The sequence below is a fragment of the Apaloderma vittatum genome, unplaced genomic scaffold, assembly GCF_000703405.1.
Source record: "Apaloderma vittatum isolate BGI_N311 unplaced genomic scaffold, ASM70340v1 scaffold7106, whole genome shotgun sequence".
Classification (NCBI taxonomy): Eukaryota; Metazoa; Chordata; class Aves; order Trogoniformes; family Trogonidae; genus Apaloderma; species Apaloderma vittatum.
Window position 1 is genome coordinate 134714 of NW_009721179.1, and position 22664 is coordinate 157377.

The following is a 22664-nucleotide window of genomic DNA, read 5'->3' on the forward strand; positions in this document are numbered from 1 at the left end:
TGTATTGAGCATTATTTTTATAATCCTTGTATTATGAAGTAAATGGCATATTGATTCGAATATCTGTGTTCATTGTAATCCCAGGAATAAGCACCATAATATTGATTTAAAGGAATGTATTTGAATCATTTCAGAAGCATAAACACATGGGACTGTTGCCACACTCTTGTAGCAAAGTGATGTCAAAAACAGGACAAAAAAGAATGATGAGAAGTACTGTAGGACTGTAGCATTGCAGGAGAGGATCAGTCCTCAAGACTTCAGCTCTTCTGTTTAGGCGTTCAGGCATGACTATTTCTGTGTGCTTTGTAGTACTTCTTCAGTTAAGGAGCAGGAATACACATAGTCGTGGTATCTGTGTGGAGGAGCAACATACAGTAGCAGTAAGAGGACTGGAGGAGTTCTGCAGTCTTTCTCAAGTTTAAATTCCTGACTAATGGCATGCTTTATAATACTGTGTCACTCTGAAATGGACGTAATTAATTACACATGTAGAACTACTCTGCTCTGTTGTAAGTGAAGCAACAATCAAGGACAGAAAAGTAGAACGCCCAGGATTGTAATACAGCTTTATTGCAAGAGATTACAAAAATTCATTGAGTAACTTACAAACCCCAGTTATCTCCAGAGATCAGGGAACGGCTACTTCTATTCCAGAGAGGAGTTCCTGTTTTTTCTCCTGTTCACTTACCTGCAGAGATTAGGGAATGGTACATTAATAGAGTTACAAAATACCTCACTTTGCTAACCATTACCATTGTGCATTCTGCGAGCAGGTTTCTTACGTATGGCCAGCAGGAGCAGGGATGTAATTCTCCCCCGTACTCGATGCTGGTGAGGCCTCATTTCAAGTACTGTGTGCAGTTCTGGGCACCTCACTTCAGAAAGGATATTGAGGTGCTGGAGCGGGTCCAGAGGAGAGCAACGAGGCTGGGGAAGGGACTAGAGGGAAAGTCCTGTGAGCAGAGACTGAGGGAGCTGGGGGTGTTTAGCCTGGAGAAGAGGAGACTCGGGGGGACCTCATCACTCTCTACAACCGCCTGAAGGGAGGGTGTAGTCAGGTTGGGGTCAGACTCTTCTCCTGGGCAACTAGTGACAGGACGAGAGGGCACGGCCTGAAACTGCATCAGGGGAGGTTTAGGTTGGGTCTCAGGCAGCCCTTCCTCACAGAGAGGGTGATCAGGCACTGGGATGCCCTGCCCAGGGAAGTGGTGGAGTCACCGTCCCTGGAGGTGTTTAAGGAGAGGCTGGATGTGGCACTTAGTGCCATGGTCTAGCTGTGATGGTGTTGGGACATAGGCTGGACTTGATGATCTTAGAGGTCTTTCCCACCCTCAGTGTTTCTGTGCTTCTGTATCATGGTGGACTGGGGAGCGTTATCCCACAGAAATGATTAGTAGGAAATTATTACTAGTAACACAGCACATAAATAATTAGAAACATGAATAGCTGCTGGAAAACCCTATCAAATGAAATTACAATGTATTTTCTCTCTCTTGAATCATTCAGATCAAGGCTGGGTGATTTAGTGATGTACTTGAGTCCTATAATTTAAATACATGAGGAACTTAGCAAAATTCTGCGAGTTGCCCTTTGAAACTTAGACGCATGGTGGGTTTGCATCTTGGACATTGAGATGCTTAAGTTACCTCCACAGAAGGAAATATGTCTGTGTTACAGCCATTCACTGACTGAAGCGTTGGGTAGAGAGCCAGCTTAGGGGTGGTGCCACAAGAACACACCTGTACAGCTTTTGGACTTGGTGTGACTTAATGTGACAGTGTGTGTATGAACTTGCAAGCATATATCTGTGGTAAACACAGGGTCTCGGTACTGTGTGGTAGGAGGCTTTCTTTCTGTGAGTTGATGATCTTTATCGGCCTTAAAAACTGATGAATTTACATATGAAAGCCTAAGAACTTGGAGAAAGAGGGAACCTACAGGAAGTCCGGAGAGGGGCTTTTTACAAGTGTCCAGCAACAGGACAAGGGGAAATGGATTTAAATTGAAAGAGAATAGGTTTAGATTGGATCTTAGGAAGAAATTTTTCAGTACAAGGGTGGCAAGACTCTAGAATAGATTGCCCAGAGAGGTTGTAGATGCTTCCTCTGTGGAGGTGTTCAAGGCCAGGCTGGATGAGGCCTTGAACAACCTGGGCTAGTTAAGGGTATCCCTGCCCATGGGAGCGGGGTTGGATTAAATTATCTCTAAGGTCCCTTCCAACCTAAGACATTCTGTGATCTTTCTGCACTGGTGAAATCAGATCTGGTCATGAGAAAATTCGAACAGATTATGAGCAAAGTTTTGGATGAGTCGTGTTTATAACTGAAGTAATTTTAAGATTGAGCGGTGCCTAGGATGTCCAACAAGTAGTTCCAAGTCAGGAGAGAGAGGGGGCTGATTGAAACAAGAACCTTTTGGAGCAAAAGGTAGAAATAAATTTTATGCAAGACACAAAGATTTCTTACTTATTTAAATGAGAGAAATTTAAATGTATTTAAAAGAGAAAATACAAAGAAATAGATAAAAAGGACAGGGCACCAGGACTAGTCTAAAGTATAAGGAGATAACTGAGCTGGCATTTTATTTCTCTGCAGCAGAAAAACGTAATTAATATAATTATTCTAGGACTTAAGTGGAATCTGAACAGGTTAGAATCAAAGCTGTGTGTTTTTGAAGTAAAAATATGCCTAAAGGAACTGACTGTGATGGCTTCATTTCTCTTTGTCTACCCTGATACTAGGCAATATCTGATAAAGCCTATTATTGTGAAAAGTTTACCTGCAATTTGGAAGAGGCTGTACATGAGCTTTCACTTAATTGGAAATTACACAGCAGTGCTAAGCCTGCAGAACACACACCTGAGGATTAATCGAAACTGTTAGTACTTCAAAAATGTTCTGGGCAGTTTAACGACCATCAACAATATTTCCAACTTTTTAGATCAGTATATTGCTCAGATCTAATGTTACAATAAATAATAAGCTTCTAGCCAACAGTCACCAAAACAGCTCGTTCCTCTCCATTATAATAATGCAGAAACATAAATGTGCCCTAAACTTTTTCAAAAAATGAGATTTCTTTGCTTGAGCAAAGGTAGCTGTCTAAGTTGATTGGACTGAGTTTTGTAGATGAATACTTTACTGTGTAATATGTGAGTGTACTTCATGGAACACAGCTCATCTTGAGCTCCAAGCAGACATTCTGCTGCTGTGCTAGGCCACAGTACAGTATGAAGGATAAGAGATATAATCATACTAAAGCCTAATTTTGATCACAGTGTGAAAACTAGTTTAAAATGTCATTTAAAAATAAATGCAAATCAAATTAAACACTTCCCTAGTATCATGAGTTCTCTGGTATTGTAAGTCTTTGAATTTACATGACAAGTTTATTAAGCTTTCTTAGTCCAGCCTTAGAATTGATATACACAGTCCTACTGAGATGTTGTGGGGAATGTAGAAAAGATGATTATAGATAGTCTTTGATGTTGCTGCGTCAGGTGTATTATTGCTTCTTGTAGTAGACAAGCTTACACATATGTGGTTCTTACTTTTTTTCTAGGCTATTAAAAAGTGGAGCAGAGAAACAAAAGTTACTGTAATAAGTATCAACCATGTAGTTTGAGTTAAATGCACATACTCTGTTAACATGTGTCAAAGCATTATATTTACATCTCAATCAAAATAATCAGTGACATAAATGAATAACTGTGAATTCTTGTTTTCCATTTCAGGTCAAGAGATGGAGAACAGAATTTCAGTTTCCATTTCTAAAAATATTATGATGGATACTTGAATTAATCTGTCAGATATTGGTTATAAATAATGGTTTAAAATATTGTGTAAAGCACCATGAATGATTTTACAAATCCCTCTATTTATTGTGTGTGTCTCTGTTTTTAAGGCATTTCAAGTCTTCAGGTGCTTTCTGAGATAACCGTATCGTGTGTGTTACTTGTTAGATCTGACAGGATTCGTGTTTTTTTTCAGGAGACGCTGATAGATTGGTGTGATGAAAAGGAACTTAATTTGATTTTAACAACTGGAGGAACAGGGTTTGCACCACGGGATGTCACTCCAGAGGTGAGATAGTGCTGGAATAAGAAAAATCTGCCCTTTGATGTAGAAACGTGTGAGTCTGGGGAAGGGGGTGATATTTTCTTGAAATTTCCTCTATAATTTTACTTCACAGCATCTGTGGACAGGTCAAGTGATATGCAGCTTGGAAGCAGAAAAAGCAGTAGGGAATATAACACAAGAGAATTACTCTTTCATCTGACCCAAAGCGATTTCCAAACTGAAACATGGCATAGTGTAATGGATTTCCAGTCCCCTCGCAAAACAAAAATCTAATGGCTTTTTGGCATAATTTTCCTTAGCACTGCAGTACAATGCTGCTAAGCAAAAACTTGTGTGGCTCTTGGTGTGTCCTGCACAAGAAAATGTGGGATAAGATAGAAATCCTTTAATTGCCCCTTGCAGGCTACTGCCTTGACAGCTACGATGTTACTGGTTAGAGTGTGAGGCAGATAGTAGCGGGGAAGAAAATTCTTGCAAAGCTGCTATTGCTTTGCTTGAGACCACATTGTCCAAAAAAAAAGGTAAACAGCCACAGGAGTCAAGGTAACCTGCAGCAGTAAATGTTGCACAGGAAATCTGGTTGCATTCCACTTGTAAGGAGCTAAGGTAAGAAAAAAACCAATCAAACACCGCAAAGGGAAACTTTTAACCTCATACCCTCATGGCCATGACTTGTCATGCGAAACAACTGTGTGTGATTGCTCTTGAAGTATTGTGGTATTTATGGTGTCAAATTAGATTAATATGAACTTTTAAAATAACATACATTTTTTGGTTTGCTTATGTTCACTAAAGGGCAGAATGAAGATTGAGTGCCTGAAGTGTTTATTTCCATAGTTTAATGTATTTAGATATCTCTTAAGTACTCATATAAGTTTTCAATTGCATAGACTTTTCATCTTAGAGTTGATTTGGGTTCATTATAGCATGCTTTTTACTTTACGAATGTGTTCTGTCAACCATGGCTGCAGCTTAACATTTTTACATTAGGAGTCTAAAAATATTTTTTAATTTGTTGTATAACATCTGTGTAGCTAAGCAAATATGTAAAGAAAATGCTCCTGTACATTACTTCTGCTGTTTTTAGATTATATACTAGAAACCTTGAGTAACTAAAACCTAAGGGTCTCTGTATGTGGAGATGGGAACAGTAAAAGATGACCGCAGCGTGCTAGCTGGGGAAACAGAGTTTGCAAATGATTCACTGTGCTAAAGCAACACAAAAGTAAAAAGTGTATTGGCTGAATTCGTCTCTTATTTGCAAACTAACTTAATGGTTTTGAAGGTTTTATTCCCAGCACTGTGTCAAAGGAGGGCTGAATTTTGTCTTCAGTTTTCCTGATTTATTACCTTTATGCAGGGTTGAGCCTAGGCAGTAGTGCCCGAGGAGGCATTGCAGCTGGTGCCAAAAATTATACGCAGATACTCAAGCCGCATTTGGGACAAAAAAAGTAAATAAATGAGAACTCTGCACATAAGCACCTATTTTTTTCCTTACATCGCTTCATTGCTGTTACTCTAATTAAGACAAGTGTTGATGATTTGTTTTATTTGTTTTGATGTTACAGCGAGATGTTTTAAATATGAGTTGTTGAAGAGTCTCTAGAGTATATTACAAAAACATTGATATAAAAATTAATGACTTGTATTGAAGAAAGCCTTTTTTTTGAATGTAATAGGTATGTAAGACTTTGGTTGATTGTAACAGAACTAGGTGTTCTAACTGTCAAATTGTTCCCATACTTTAGAAGAATTTATGTAGGATATAAGTTGGATTAACTTGCCAGACCAAACTTAAATCATGGTGGAGAAATTGATTCTAAGGTTTTATGACAAAGTGGCAACAATAAAGTGTGCTCTTATGATAGGGTTTATTAGATTGGTCATTCAAACACATATTTTCAAGGGAAGAAAATTAGTTTGACTTACCAGTATGTGTCATTACAAAAACGTATGAAGAAGCATAAGCTTTAGCCCCGTATTTTATGTCTTGGTTCAGTGAGAGAGCCAGTTCAAAATGGAAAATTCATTACGTCAACATGAAATGTCCAATAGCAAGCCTTCAGGAAAGCTTGCGTTGGTGTAGGAAGTGGTGTTTGCCCATGGTGCTCTCCTCTCATTACTGAACTGATAATGAAAAACTGGTAATAACTGAATCTGATATTGGAGGGTGTTTTAGCATTTTTCTGAGAGTAGAGAGAGTAGTCCCTCAGGTCATATTTCAACTGGAGTGATTCAGGCCTGCCTCTCCTTAATCCTCCTGTATTTCTGATTAAAAAGCACATTTTTATACTTTCTTTTCTAGGCATAGATACGGAACGATCATTGTACTGTACAAGTTACAGCAAATTCCTGAGAGTATTTACAGCCCAAAGAATTAATGTTAATTGAATTTTGTAATTATTGATTACATTGAAATTAAGAGCCTGGCATAATCTTATCTATTAAAAAGAACTTTTTGAAATTTCAGAAATAGATGACTAAGTTTCAAAAAAACCTGATTTCATCACTCACTTTGCCTTTTGAACACTGTATCAGAATCTTACCAGGTTACTGCAGTTGTTTCAATGATGTGTAATGATTTTATTGTATAATGGGGTAGATTATTTTAAGTGTATTTGCAATATCTGATTTTTCCTTACCTATCTGTGGTCCCTAAATTTATAGACTCAGCCTAGTCAGTGGGTGGGGAGAAGCTTTTACTGTCATTCACACTTTGAGAGGTGAAGGGCAATTAAAGCAGTTGTCTCTGCAACTAGAAGTGATTAAATACATGAGGATATTTTAAAAACAAAATTCACCCAGTGGATGAATTTGAAGGAAACTATATTGTAGATGTTATTAGTGAATGCTGTAATTCTTCATCTATTATGGCAGTTGTTGGTAGTTTGCATTTGGACTAAAGCCATAGTGTAGACTTGATTTCGTAGATATAACCACATTTTTTTACAATCTTATTTTGCCTGTAATATATGGAGGTGATCTTTAATTTCATACTGGAAATACACAGTTTGCTGGTGGATTAAAAAGTGTTGCTGGACAGGTATCAGGGCTTTACATATGGCCCCAGTTAAATTCTTTAGGGAACTTTTTTTTCCAGGTACAGACATTTTTTCCTTGGAACTGCAATTCTTGATTGGTAGACAGTTACAATTCTTAAAGAATGTTAATCATAATATATGTTAACTTTTGTGAAAAAAAATAAATGTGGCAACATTTTAATTGATTACTAGGTACCCTTCTGAGATAGAAATGTATTTTCTTTGTTGCTGTTGGTTGATACAAAGGAGAAAGGATAAATCTCTTGTATACAGGTGCTCTGCGCAGTTTTCTGTCTTCTGTCTTCTCTACTTTTACATTTACTCTTTTGCAAAATTGTGCATCCAAAAAATTCACTTGTCTGCCCTCTAACAGAGTCCTCTAGCTGTTTTCTTATCCTTTGTTTCTAATGTGGCTCCCAAGACTTGCTTCGAGACTAACTTTATGTACTTAGATAATAGCAATAGATATGAACTTATCCTGCCTCAGCTGATACTAGACATCCTTGAGCCCTATCACTCTGTGTATTCACAAATAGTTCAGCCACTCTGCAGATAATTGCCAGCCCTGAAATTTTAAGATAAGACTTTAGAAGAAGCGGAAAAGAGCTCTCTTCCATCATGTAAAACCAGACAGATGCTTGTTTACAGTCTTTCTCCTTTTCCGGTGCTCTGGAAAAATGATAAATAGTCCTTTTGATTCTTGCTGGTTTTATTCTTTGATACTTATAGACTGCTTTTAAATGTATTTAGACAAATGCTTGTAATCATTTAATCTGACAATACATGCATATTTGTGTATTGCTTCATGAAAATTCTCTAGTCCCTGAAAACAAATTATTGTTCTCTGGAACCCTCTCTTATTTGTTAGCATTTTTCTGAAAAAAGCATGCTCAGATTGAACAAAATACTCCAAACCTAGCCATACAAAAGCCATATGTGGAGAGAAGAAAGACTCTGTTCTGCTCTGATATCAAGTCTTTGTACATTCAGTTCAAAATTGCACCAGTATTCTTCTTACCATTACCAATTGCAAATTTTCTATCCCTAAGGTATCTTTCCAAGTTTCTACTTAAGATTCAGCGTGCATTTTTCCCCAAACTCCATTTTATTTCCACAGACTATTTCAATGTCTGTACCCTTCCATTTCTCTGTCCCAAGTAGTGTTGGCAGCCCTCCTTAATCTCTGTTATTTGTAATTTTCATGTCTTCTGTCTCGTGGTTTGCTTCTGCATTTGTTAATGACATAAGATGCTTGTGGCACAACAGGGTATATTATGTTACAGACATACTCTCACAGCAGCACGTGTTTCACCCAGGTTAAGCGAAATACACTGAGACATTTCAGATAATAACTTCTGTTGAACAGGCAACAATTTAAACTAGAAGGAATATGTAGGTTTTTTCATCCTCACTTATTCAAATGGTGCCTTTCCAGAGCAACAGAAATTCTGGTGTTCTTTGTTGTGGATATGGGAGTATTTCTGTTCTTCGGCAGTATTCAACTCTTCTTAGTGTCGTACCAAGAACATCTTAATATTGTCATTGGGCCGAAGGAAACTCATATTCTTTTAACAAACTGTCACCTCAGGATGGCTCCGTAGTGAGGCGGAATGAAGTCATCTCACAGGGGACATCAGTCATTTTGTGGTACAAATACTATGAAATTGTACAACCTCTAATTACCCAGGCTGTTGTTTCAGTTTTTCACCCTTCGGTATTCAAGGTACACTCCACTTTAATAACCTTTTCCAGTATTTGGTTTTGTAATCTATTTTAAGACTGTAGTTTTCCATGTCTCTTAATCGAGGTCTCGCTCCCTGTTAAACTGGATTTCTGTGTAGAGCTGTTGTACAACGCAGTGTGCTGTGTGCATGTGATGTCTGATTCTGTAACTTGCCATCAGACCTTTTGAGAACTATCATTCTCCATATTTCTTAGAAAATTATGTTTCCAACCCAGCTTGCTCCTAAAGGGCCTGAATTATGAAACCTTGCAAGATGCATCCGGGCAAAAAATACGCTTAAATGGAATAGACTACTCTGTGACAGACTCCTTCCAAATTCTGTTCTCTACTCTGTTAGAACTTTATCTAAGGTACCATTCCCTTTTCCTTTGTCCTCCAGACAGTTCCTACCTTGTATAAATAGGTCTTTATCCGGCCTGTTTTAATTAGTCAATACAATTTATTATTTTAAATGCTGTATTTGGTATTTTAAAAATACAACTATCTTTATGTGCTCTATTAATTTAATTAAAAATCCGTAATTAGATTTTAAGTCTCGTGTTTGGAAGGAATGTGATTACAGCAGAATTTATACATTTAGTTGCAGAACACTTTTCGCTAAACAACTATTACCGCTTTCTTTGAGAAGCAGCAGTATACACATTATTTGCACTACACTGTCCGCCGTCAGGTTACAGAAGTACCTGTGTTTTGGGAAATTCCAAACTGATTTAGCTAACTTATGAAGTCCTAAAATGTGCCATTTCTCTTGTCTTGTTTGAGTTTCTCAGGAAAACTTGGTGACATGCCAGCATCACTGAAGTGCTTGGTTGTGCTATCATCAACTACGGTCACTACATGGAAATACCTGCTAGCTGCCAGGAGAGCTATAGTGAGAAATGTGAGGGAAGGAAGCCAGACCTCATGTCAACTCCATTTACTCAAATATTAGAAGTTACTCAAAAAAAGAAAAGAAGCCCATCAACCCACCCTAAATCTCCCCTATCCCTCCTCCAAAAAAAATCTACACCCCATACCAAAAAGCCAAAGGGAGGAGAAAATATATAGAAAGCATTCCTGAAGAATGGTAGTTTTAATAAACAAGGAGGGGTTTGTAAATTCTTGATATTCTGCTACATAATCAGCAGTTTTGAACATGTTCCCTTGTCTGTGTATCCAGCTGAGATACTGGGTTGAAAGAATGTATGTCTCTCAACCTGTTTCTGTCTAGATTTCCCATAGACAAGTATGAAGATGGTGGGGGAAAAAAAGGTATAGGAATACAGAGGATACTTTTGTCTCTTTATAGGGGATTGCTCTGTCTAAAATGGAAGACCTCTTTTTTTTTTCTGACATTTCCTTTTTAAAAAGTTTGAAATACTGCATACAGGAAAAGGTCAAAAAAATAGGATGACTACAAGAGATGCTTTCTGTGAGAGTTACACAGCTCTATTTACTTTATCATAAAGAACACTGAGAATTTACTAGGTTTTCATTGGTACTTTCTTTGGGAAATAATAATATAAGGTACATACTATATTACTATTCTTAAAATACTTTATGTTCTTTGGGAAATAATACTGTAAGGTACCAGTGGCTTTCTTAGTCTATTAAAGAGAATAGCATCAACAGTTGGTGATAGGAAACGTGAGACAGAAAAGTCTAAACCAAAATCATCGTAATGGAAAGCTTTTGTGTGTTTGGGCTTATTTGTTAGTTTAACAATGAGAGATTATTCACACAAACGAATTCCCAAAAGAATATCTGTATTCTGTTTTAATCCTGTCAAATCAAAATCAATTGATTGTGAAAGAGATGTCTTTGAAAACTCAAGTTATCTTTGTACTTCTTACAGAGGTCATGGGTGATTTTTAATGAGTTACCTCTGCAAAGGCCAAACTAGATTCTAGCCTTATGTTATATATATGTTAAATGAGAAGATAGTTTGAATCAAATAAATCCTGAAATTCACAAATAAGCGAGTTTGTTTCCTACATCCAAAAGGATTACATGAATTGCTTCTCTCTCTCTTCTTGAAGTTGCAAAACTCTGACAATATTGGCTGAGAACGCAGGGGCAAATATATTTTAAATTATTTAGCTAATGTCTTAACTTTCTTATCCTCATATCTACCGTCATATCCTGAAGGTAGTACTAACAGAATTCCTCTTAAGCAGTTGAGTATTTTTGCACGTTTGAGGATCAACTTTTATTTGCTTTGTTTTGGCTTTCCTTAATAGTCTCAAATAGCACATAGTAGTTCTATTTTCTGTCTTTCAAACATGTATGAAATATTTGCAAGCTCTGTTGAAAAGAAGAAAACAGTAATAAAACACCAATAAGGGATTTTAATGTTTCATAGAATGAGAAGCAAAGCCTCAGTAATGTATCAGGAAGCCTCACTTTTTTTTTAATCTGAAATTTTGCAATTAAGTTTTTTTATTACGAGGGAATTTCAGAATGGAGGTTGGAAGAAGACTCGGCATATCCTGGGTGTGGACAAATGGTTCATATCCCAGTGATCCCACTTTAAAAATACACTCAGAGGAGCAAGACAATTATAATTTGCTTTTTATCAGAGTGAAGGAAAGGGTTCTCCTCCTCTTGGCATTACTGATGCCTTTTAGCCATATTTTCCCTGTAGGGATCACAGCTCATATGGACATCTCTCTGCTAGTTTAAATTAGCTGGCTTGGCCTCTAGTAGCGGTCTAGCTGCAACAGTGGATAGGTCTTGCAGTCCTTTCTGTAACTGGGGGAAAAAAATATGCCTGTCGTAGGACTTTTGTGTAACAAAATTTTCAATTTTTCTTTTCGGCCATTTCTAAAACTAGTTTCCATTAAAACATCTCTTTGCAGCAGATAATGGGCAGCTGAACAAAATTAAGCATCAGGTTAAAAAAAAAAAATCTCGAAAACCTTGTCAGGCCTGTAATTATGCAATTCTTGTCCTTAATGAGGTATGTTTTTTTTTTTGGTCACGGTCTATTACAAAGAGTTTAATAAAAGCTTAATACAGAGAAAATGAAAAAAAAAAGAATAGACAAGTTAAGAAGACTCCTGTGAGATGGCAGCTTAAAGAAATAGTAACTGAAGGGCAAATACTAGTTTGGCTCAAAAATTGAGTTAGTCCTTTTGACATAAACACTCGAGCATAGCAAAACTACTCACTTTTGAGGCAACTGATCATTAAATCTAATACTTATTAAAGAGTAGAGAATTTCTCATTTGCTCCTTGCCTGCTGTTTAGGAGCTTTTCCAGCCACTAAGTGGAAAGAAACTAGAAGACTCTTGGAAAGCAGCTGACTTCAGCAGTTATTCTTAGGATAAAAACTAGTTCTTTGCCTGCTTTTGCGAACTGCTACCACGTGGAGCAGTGAAGCTTTAGCAAAATGTTGACTCGGTATCATTACGAGAATAGAAAACCAAAATGACTGTTGTCACACTCAGTCATGAAAGTTATGTATTCTGGAGAATAAAATAATTATTTTTTAACCTTAATATAGACCATATGTTAGCTTCTTGTTGCTTCATTCAGATACATTCTTTTTCCAAATTGTTTTGTAATGAGAATACCCAAATTAATAGTGAGATGCAGAAGGTTTTATTTATTATGAGCATTTAAACTATCACTAGATTTAAAAAGATTACAAAAGATTTTAAAAGCCCATCTTTTCCACCACAAGTAAACAGTTTCTTATGGTTCTGAGATCAGTTTGTCATAGTTCATCTTCAGTGAGCCCTGAAAGATCTCCCTTTGGAGAAGGTGCTAGGAATTATGTTCTTGATGTGGTACGAGCTAACTGTAGTTAACTGCTGGCTACAAAATCAGAGGATTTTATGAAGATTGCCAATGCATACTCTCAGTACCTTGTATATACTCTTTGGTATTAATGTCTACTGAGGTTTAACTAATGTAATCCTGGCTGGGTTATGCCTTAGTAATCATACAATGGAAATCTCTTGGTCTTCTCTGCCAAAATTCCCTGTCGTTTTGTTCTAAGCCTAAATGGCAGTGTTTGATAAAGGAAAGTTTGGAGGTGAAGGGAATTCCTGTTCTATGAGCCTCAGTTTATATATTTGAAGTTGTATTAACCTCTCATATTCCTGTGCCTTGCTCAGCCAGAAGGAGGATGAGTGGCTGATAGCCAGAGGATCAGTATAAATAAGGTTCCGTTAGCTTTTAGCCTGTTGCTACTGTATTCCTTAAGAACTTTGTTGCGTGTGAGTACATGGCACATTCATATGGATTCTGTCTCTGTGATCTTTCCAAAGCCTAACTGAGCAGAGCACAGCAGAACTAATGATTCCTTTATTATGTCTGAGGTTCCCTACAGTTTGCAGGAGAGGGAAGAGCTGGCTTCTTGTTGCTTATTACTGCCTTCAAAGCAAGATTTAGGTTTTCAGTATTGCCAACAAGAAGCTAATGTGCAGACAGGTAACTACATGCACAATGTGGACTTCTAAGAGGACAGAAGTAATGAGGTTTAATTCTCGGTTGATTGACTCCTAGTTGCCAGGAAGGTACTTAATGAAAAAAAAGACTCATAACAGAAATGACAAATGAGTTAAATTACTGGATTTTATTACTGCTGGGATTTTCTAGGTTCTTACATTCCAGAGTTCATTATATGTTTCTGAAACAGAGCAGCAGCAAAGATTTCTGTAACATGGTTTAATTTGTTTAAAAAACCAACCATGTTAAATAACAGAGTGCTTAAGTTAAAGAGAAGATTCAAGGTGAAAAAAGATGTTGGTGAGTTTTGCACTTTTGCAACTCTTGTAGAAAAGGGTTACCCCACAAGACTCATAAGACTAATTCTTTTCATTGGAGTGTGGGTGTATCTAAGCCAACTTCAAACATCAGCCTACACTGGTGATGAGTAACAGTTAATGATTTCTTCAGTGTATCTCACAAATGGCCGGCAGTGGCTAATGTTCATCTTCACAAGCTATTTTGCAGTGGATATGGGAATGAGCTCACAAGACCATCCCCTTTCCCCTCTTAGACACCTTGTGCTAGAGGTAAGTGTGGTTTCGGGGAATAAGGGTGGGATGTCTTGACATAAAAGTGATGTGGGCTTCTTGAACTTTTTGCAAACCTCAATTAAGGCATGTATCTGGGGATGGGCAAAGATTTCAGTTGAATTCTTATTTTTTGCCCAGAGCTTACCCAGTCCTAAATTGACATGCTTTCCTTGAACTGGGAATCAGAAATCCCTTTTCTCTTCTGTTTTTCTGCTGCAGAAATTCCCAACATTCCCATTATGTGGGCTCCAGAGAGGGGTAAGCAACATCTTCAATCCCACCAAATCATTTCCAAACTAATTCTTTGCTAGTATTTTTTTGCTTTTTTAATCATCATCAGAAACAATTTTTAGACACATTTTTCCCATTTGTTTGATTTTCTTGTGGATTCTCATATTTTTGTTTATAGGAAGGTCCCATGGCCTCCCCAAGCGCTAGGGTCAGACTCATCTGCTGTTTCCATTTGTGTGCTATTCTCCTGTGGATTTTCATGGTTCACTCTGATCTAATGGTATTACCAGAGGGTGAGCATCTGATTCTTGGGACTGTTTCACTCATGGTGTCTTAAGTTACCGAAAAAGCACTGCCACCCTGCTGGCCTGTCAATCAGTTGGCACACTTAACGTTTCGTCGTCACTGACAGTTGCATCCAATTATTTGCGGCCTTTGGTCTTTTGCTGCCTCACCTGTCTGGGGACTGCCTGGCATTCACCGCTCTCATTTATTCTCTCTACCTGCTGGCTGCCTAGCATTGTCCTGAAATCTTGGCCATTTGCCTGCCTGGCTGGCATTACCTCTTGACCGGCTAATTGCTTGATGCTGACTACCTACTGCCCTGCCCATCTGCTGAGCGGCACGTGTCGCCTCCAAAGCGTCCTTTCGGTCTGAGCGCACGCAGGCGCAGGCCTGCCCCTGCCCCATCGCCCACCCTGGGTGCCTGGCGTCACCTTCCCGCTCAGTGCATCTGCTGACGCTGCGGAATTGCTCTTCTGTTGCTTGGCACACCTGCTGACTGTTTGGGTATTGCTTTATGGACTTGCTGAGTGTCTGGCATTTTCCTCCTGCCTTCTCATCTGATCCTTGAATATAGTGTTCCCTCGCTGCTCTTTGAGTCTGCTTACTCACTGATACTTGCTCTTTTGCTGTCCTGTCCACTTGCTTTTCTGCCTGGCATTTTCTATCATGTTGTCCTGCCCACCTGCGTAGATTTTATTTCTAAATATGCACCAGTCTGAAAAAATTAAGAAGACTTGTAAGGAATGGGGAAAAAAGTATTGTCTGGCTCCTTCATGATCTGATTCAGTTCAACATACCAGCCAAGAACTGATCTCAGTACCAGCATCCGGCTTTTTCATAGAACTGCTCAAAACTCCTTCCCTCCTTGTCCCCCACACACACAAAAAAAGCTGAATCATATTTAGTCTTTTCTTCCATCACTTCATTTGATAGGCATATTACTGTTCAGTAATACTGTGTTCAGTATTAAATTCAGTAGTAATTAAGTACAAAAACACATCACTAATATTACCTGTGGTAATTCTCAGAATCCATGGAAGGTAGGTAATGACAGGAGTAAATACAGTCTGTTGCTGAGGCTCAGAAAGATTAAGGTTTGAATGTAGAGCTATGTTCAGTAAACACAGTGGATCAAAGGAGCTGAACAAGAAATTTTACAGATCTCTTAATTTAAAACACAAGGTTACAGCTACTGGAAAAAAAACATTGGATTAGTACAGTATTACCAAACCACAGTGTATCCTGGTTGCTGCTTTCTGTACTGGGAGCATGATCAATTGCTACTTTAGAGAAACCTTTTATCACTCTCTGATTAAGTAAAAGGACTTGACTACATCTGTATGGTCCACACTAAGGGAATAAATCATTGTCACAGCTTAGAATAAGAAGCAGGGTTTCCTGCCTCTTAGTTCAGTTCACTTGACCGCTCTTTTCCTAGCTCTGCCACATGTTTCTAGCTTATTATGAGTGTTTGTGATATTAATTACACTTTTGAATCCAGTACTAACCAGGAACAGGAGAGCGTATTCTGTTATAATGAACCCTGTCATAATTTTATGGTAAATTCTTCCTACACCTAAAAGAAAATTACATACAATTATTTTAACTTTAGCTTTTAATTTCTGAAGGTATAATATTACTACTTTTGCTGTCTTGAGAGAGACCCTAAGTATGCAAAATGTCCAACCGCATAGGGAGGGCAGCTTGCTTTTTCGCCTATGCCAGACCTGCTGTGGAGTCAGAGAGAGATGCCGTGGGAGAGCACCTTGCTCCCGTGCTCCCAACACCAGCTTTCCCTCTAGAGGATGGCTCCCTGTAGAGCAAACAGTGTTCTGAGTAAGAGCCAGTAGGAGCCTTCTCCCAGTTTTCAGGTTAACCTCTGTGAATCCAGTCAACTTGTATTCTGCTCCAAGGAACCGGAGGACACGAACATCTGCCTTTACTCCCTTACGGTCTTGTAGGTTCTCCAGTCCTCTCTCTTGTCAGCCTTTCCAATCTTCCTTTGCTTCTCCAGGCATATTTTTTTTCACAACTTTGCGAACTCTTAAAGACAGTAGGCTGACAGTCTGTCACTTCCCACCAGCTTCATGCTGTTGAGGGGTCTGATGACAAGAACAGAACTCAGTGGCAATTCTTTTTCTCCAAGCTTTACCTCCCCAGTGTTACTTTGCTGCTTCCCTAGGCTGTTGTTTGAGAAGTGACATCAGATGCTGGAAGGGAGGAGGAATATTCACTCTAGCACAGTGGGGCTACAGGATTCTGCTAGAGTCACTTCTTATCCCAAGAAGCATAAGTAACTTTTCTGTGTATTAGTTATTTATAATATAGTGGGGGTTTTTTAATTAATATTACCTCAGAAAAAAATGACTAGTTTTCAGAAAATATTCAGGTTCTATAAACTTTAAATGCAGAAAAATATCAGAAAGTGGAGAAGCATATGCAGCACGTTTTCTTGAATTTTCTTGGTTGAAAATTATACCTACCAGATAATTGATCCAGTGCTGTCTCAGGCAGCTTCACTGTAAAATATCCAGGTAAATCAGTTTTGTATTTGCAGTGATCAATTTATGGTACAAAGACTTTAATCAGTTAAAAAAAATCGGTGTTAATTTTAAAGAATACATTGTAGATTTTGTTTTATAAATGAGTCAAAATTTCATTAAAGAAACAATGAAAAATTTGCACACAGAGCCCTGGGAAAAACAGCGTATCTGTTGAATCCCTGGAACAATTAAATACAATATTATTTTGTCTTTAATAGGTGGGGTTTTTTTTGTTTTTGTTGAGGTATTCTTGATCTATTATTTTCAACAAAAAATTAGCTTATGGAACAGCCATGAAATGTTACGGGTCTTTCCAGCTTATAGAGTTTCGCTTTCCAAGACAACTAAATTTCCTGTTATCAGACTAATTGTATCTTGGGTTTATTTCCTCGTCTTAGAATCTTTCCCTTCCTTATCCCTGATAAATAAACTTGTTATGTCTCTCATAGTCATTTCCTGAACTACTACGTGTAAATCCTACAAATTATTTGTCAGGAGAGTGTTTTCCCTATAATCTCTCTCACTTCAATGTAGTATTTAAATTCCATTAAAATTTTTACAATGTGCTTTCGTTATTCTTTTCTGTTCTAAAAGGTATCCTTTCTGATGCTAGTTGGCATTGTAGCATCCAGGCAACTAATTAATTCCCTCAGTCGTGTCTGAAAAGAAAACAGATTTTTAACTAATATAGGTCTTTTGCTTTCAAAGACAGGTTTATGACTATTTTGGTACCCTTGGGATTTACAGAAGGTGTTCAAGTATCCTGATCCACTTCATCACTGCTTTCAGTTTTGGTTGAAGTTTTCCACTCTTTTAAGAATAATGTGCCTGAAAGTAACTCATATCGACCTGGAATTCAGATTTCATTATGTCTATATGTTGCTTCTGGATCCAGTTTGAAAAAATTATTTGGTCTGTTTTAGACAAGGATGCCTCAGATGATAGATGTTGTGCAAAAGAACATACACGCCTTTTGGTTCATGCATTATCATCAGTGATGAAGGCATTTGCTGTCACAACTCCTGTAACAATTTGCTGAAGGTATATTGATATTGAGCACAGTGTCTCTCTACTGTTACCTCTTTATTTAGTGGGTAAATAGCTTTTGTTAGAAAAATGCGAAGATAGATACACAGAGCAGATGTAAGAAGCAAGAAGACAGTGTTTCTACATTGATTACTTCTGCACATTGCAATTTGTAACCCATGATATTTTCTTTTATTGTGATGGATATATTTGGGAAGGTTTAAACACTCTGTCCTCTGGGTTCCCTTTTCTCAAAATATCATTTAGTGTGCAGGCTAGGAAGAGGTGTTTACATGGTTATAATGTGTTTTTCACTAATCGCTTGTTAAGGTAATACCCATGGCTTAAAGTTAGTGAATTTCCTTAGTAAATTAAATTGATATATTCACTGATTAGATACACAGACTCAGTTTTTCATCCGTCAGTGACTGTTGCAGAATTGTTCCTCCCAGGACATTTTTCTGGTTTTCTGCCCGGAGAGTTTTCAGATTTTGAATTCGCTGAAGCTTCTTCCCCTTCACTTGGGAGTTTGGTGAAGGCAGGTAGATGCCATGGAAATTTTTTCTGAGACTGCACCTAAACCGTTGTTTGATTAGTCCTTTACTGCTCTCCTAGTACCTCACAGTAACGCTAATGAGTCTTTTCCACTCTCACCGTTTGCTTTCAGGAAATATTGGTACACCTTAGTTAGGCTTTTTCTTCTAACCTTTTTGCAGATAGACTGTAGCACATATGAAATAAGCTTTCTTCTGTGTAGTGTTGCAATCATGTCCATCGCTCAAGTGGCAGATTTTGCTGATTTCAAAGCTGAATGAAACCTGCACATTACACCTTTTTTTTTTTTTCCTGAGTTTGTGGGCTGCAACTCCCTTTACAGGAGTGAAAAATAATGAGGTTAATTGCCACTTCTTTCTACAAGCTGACCAGTTCTTCCTTTCAAGCCAAGTACTGCTTACGTATCCAGTGTTACACAGAATTAGCAAGGCCTTGGACTATGGTCTCTCTCAAACTTTTCCACAGTTCATGCAAGTCTTACTGATTTCTGCTGTTCAGCACTGGTGGTTCCTGGAAAGAGAACAACAGAGAAGGACACAAAGTTCTTTTAGAAGTCTCTCTCGTGGGGATTTTGTTTCCTGCAGCATCTTAATGAGAAGCTGCTATTAACTCATCATTGCTCCTTGCAGGCAAGAGGGAGTCTGCAACAGAAGAGAAAACTCTTCTGGTGGCTTTTAAAAGGATAAGAAAGATGGATTTACTGGCCAGACTGGATGGAGCTTGTGGGTTTTCCCTCAATTAATAGCTTGTCACATTGTTAAGACAACTTAATATTTTCCCCAGAAATATTTTGTGTCTTTGTTTCTTTTTCTTGTCAAGTTTTTTACAATGGGTTGGTTTTTTATTTAATTTTGTTATTCAGACACATAGTATTGGGCAGCTAACCCTAGGTGCATATGACTTCTGTGTTATTCTGAATTACTGTCTTCCATCATCCATATGCATTATATAGAAATACTGCTGTCTGGGTTTTTTACTGAAGTTAATCTGCTTAGAGCTATGATGTTTGTAGTTGCTGTTCTCCGAGTGTGAACACATTGCTGTGGAAAAACTAACTTGTTCCCTGTGCCTAAGAATCTCCTCTGCCTTACCAGTTGTGACGTGATCTCAGTGATCCACTTACACACTACTAGTGTAAAAATAAATCTACTGATAAGTTTGATCACAGTGAATTTTATTAGTAAGCAAGAAAGTTTTCTGCTCAACGTGGTCTGCTGCTTCAGTCACAGCATAAGCGTATGCAAGGGGAGGTATTATATACCTATGTTGCTATATCTTTATTAATGAAAAAGTGCCTACATTATAAGAACTCCAGAGGTTTGGTGTTAAGAGTTGGGCAGTTAGGAAGTAAACTGACAGAAGTTGTCTATACAATTCAAAGTTGCATTAGTGTGAAAGTATTACTCTGTTACAGCTGAGTAGTGTCAACAAATGATTTAAATGATTTTAGCTAGAGCATGAAAGATATTGTAACATCTTCTAAAACTGGAAAAAAATGGTGTTTTGGATACAGAAATACATATACAAAAGGTCTTAGAAACAGTGAAATGAAGGGAGAATATTTTATACTGGATTTTATTATTAGGTATTGGAAACCATTAATTAAATGGTAAAATCAAATTCCAGAGGAAAAGTTAAACCTGATGTATTTAATATTCCTCATTCAATGTGTATAAAAAATTTTTCAATCTTGCCTTTCCATTTTTTCTTTGAGAAAACTTTTCATCCAGTTGTTTCCATGAGAATCTTGGATTTAAAAAAAAAATAATTTATTTGTGCCAGGAGTTAAACAACCTTCTCTAGGAAATGGTTTGACAGAATGCACAGTAGGTCACTTTGGCTTTAAAACTCTGTTCAATTGTTCAGTTCCAATGAATGCATCAATCCCGTGTGCTAAATCAACAACTCTGAATTACATTGCTGGACCTCATATAAAAACCCTTTCTGTGAGTTTTTAGGTTATGGCAGAAGTACTTTAAAGCAGGTATTAGAGATGCTTTATCATTTACTTCGGGAATAAAGATACTATGTAAGGGAATCTTAAGAGAAGGTAAAATACTTATTGTAATTCTTGTAGTGCTGTGGTATGTTCTTGAAAAATTTTCACTCGGTAGTCGATCCTTTGTAGTGTGGAATGTATATTTTAGGAAGTTGGGGGGTTTTAAGTCTTCAACGTTGATGATCTGAGATCTGAAGTTGTTTGGAGGAGCTACTTCACCTGTGGCAGAAACGGAGTTTCCAAAGTACAAATATTTCCTATGCAATAACTGTTCTTGGCAGAAGGCAGCAAATTGCAGGAAACAATGGACAACATTCTGAAAAGAAAAGGGTTCCATATCTCAATCTCAGTAGCAAATGTCTTGGAGCTAAAGCATGGCAAAATTATTTATTTAGAGAAGTGAAACTGCAGGTAAAAACTTGTTTCTTTCACTGTCAAAGAGACTGGGCAAACTCTTCGGAGAAAGCAGCATACATTTCTACACACATTCTTCGTGTGTACTGGTGAAGGTCTCTGAGGAATTGTGTCTCTTTTCCTCCTGTGATACTAATTTCACAAGTAACCAAAAGTGACAGGTTTATGTCTCTTCTATAGTTTGAGACTTCATTGCTTAATACACTTCCATCCACCACCACTCCCCAAAAAATCCAAATTTGACACTATTTTTGTATGAAATGAAGCTAACTGTACCCTGAGTCCCCTTTGGTATAGATAGTCTAGAAGATAGTACACACAGCCAGAAGCACTGTACAGGATATTTTTAATTAAATAGTGCACCCTAGTTATTATACCGTTACTTAAAGCTCATTATATTGTCAGTTGCAGTAATTGTAGAGTTCTGATTGATACTCTTATTGAGATCTTGTATGTATTGACGCTCTTTTCTATCATTTCTGCAGACAACAAATTTTTTGGCTTCTCGGGTTTTGTTCTACTTGGATTTTTAAAGGATTTGGAAACTTCTTTCTGGATTGCATAGATTTTTACATTTTATGTTAAATATAGGGCAGTTTAAAGTAACTGAAGGAAAACTTGAAAGAATAAGGATGATTGATAGATAAAGTTTTAACAGTGTTTTTGTAATAGCAGGATGGTGTCGCTCCCTTTACCAGGAAGTCTTCAGCTGTACTAATTTTATTGAACAGCAAGGAATTCATTCTTAAATGAAGGGGTTTTGAAGTCAGAAGCACAGCAGTTGGCACATGAAAGAGGGCTGAAAAAGGGAGTAGACACCTGACCCTTCTTTGTAAGCAAGTGCAGTAGCTTGCTTTCAGCTGTTGTTTTAGCAAGTTAATCCTCCTAACCTCTCCACATTTGCAAATACTCTCTGCCTTTTGACACTGGCTTAACACACACCATTATAGAGCTGTGACGTTCTGCATCTGGTGGACTGCGTACATCTTCATGCCGAAATGCATTCCTCGTAGTGCAGAAAAGCATTTTTTAGTGTTTTGTTTGCTTATTTAGTTGTTTCTAAAAATGATTGTTCTGTTGGTTTTATGACAATATGTGGCTGTGGGCACTATGATAAAATTAAGATCAGTGTGTACTATTATTATTAATAATAATACCTAATATATATTAGGAGTGATGTTTAGAAAATGCATATGATTTAGTTGCCCAGATGCATCAATTTCCTTAACATTTCTATTACACGTATAGTGCAGACAAATCGCTAGTCGTTGGCTTCTATGTAAATCAAATGCAACCAGGTATAGCTAAAAACTCAGATACAAACATACTGAGGTGCAGGAACAAGTTGCGAATTCCCCAGTGCTGCTTTCTCTAGTATATTCCTTTACATTTTCAGCTACTTTTATGTGTATAAAAACGTGAAACATCTTCCCCAAAATGTTTTGCAAGCTGCAAGTAAAAATGAAACTGTGCTATAAAGTAAATTGTTTTATTTCAGTTGAGGAAATCAAGGTCTTTTAAGAAAAGTTACCATGAATACTAAAATCTACATTAACTAATATACACTTAGGTAATTCTTTACAAAAATAACTGTCATTAGAGTCCAACTATTAAAAATTAAATATATTCATAGCTTGGTCATGCATAAGTCATTTAGTATTGTCAGAGGTACCTCTACCAGCCAGTTGCTTTTTATGGTCATATACACAGGGGAATTGTACTGATAGAATGGTGTGTT

General features: G+C 37.5%; 1 protein-coding gene across 1 annotated transcript in view; it reads left to right on the forward strand.

Annotated features, from left to right (window-relative positions):
- The window catches only part of LOC104275353 (gephyrin-like), a gene marked incomplete at both ends in the record, with an annotated part of 96625 nt that overhangs the window by 50184 nt on the left and 23777 nt on the right, over positions 1 to 22664 (forward strand). The window contains 2 exons of the mRNA XM_009871280.1: positions 3993 to 4085; positions 14093 to 14131. Coding sequence (XP_009869582.1) covers positions 3993 to 4085; positions 14093 to 14131 — 132 coding nt within the window. The remainder of the gene's footprint in view (positions 1 to 3992; positions 4086 to 14092; positions 14132 to 22664) is intronic.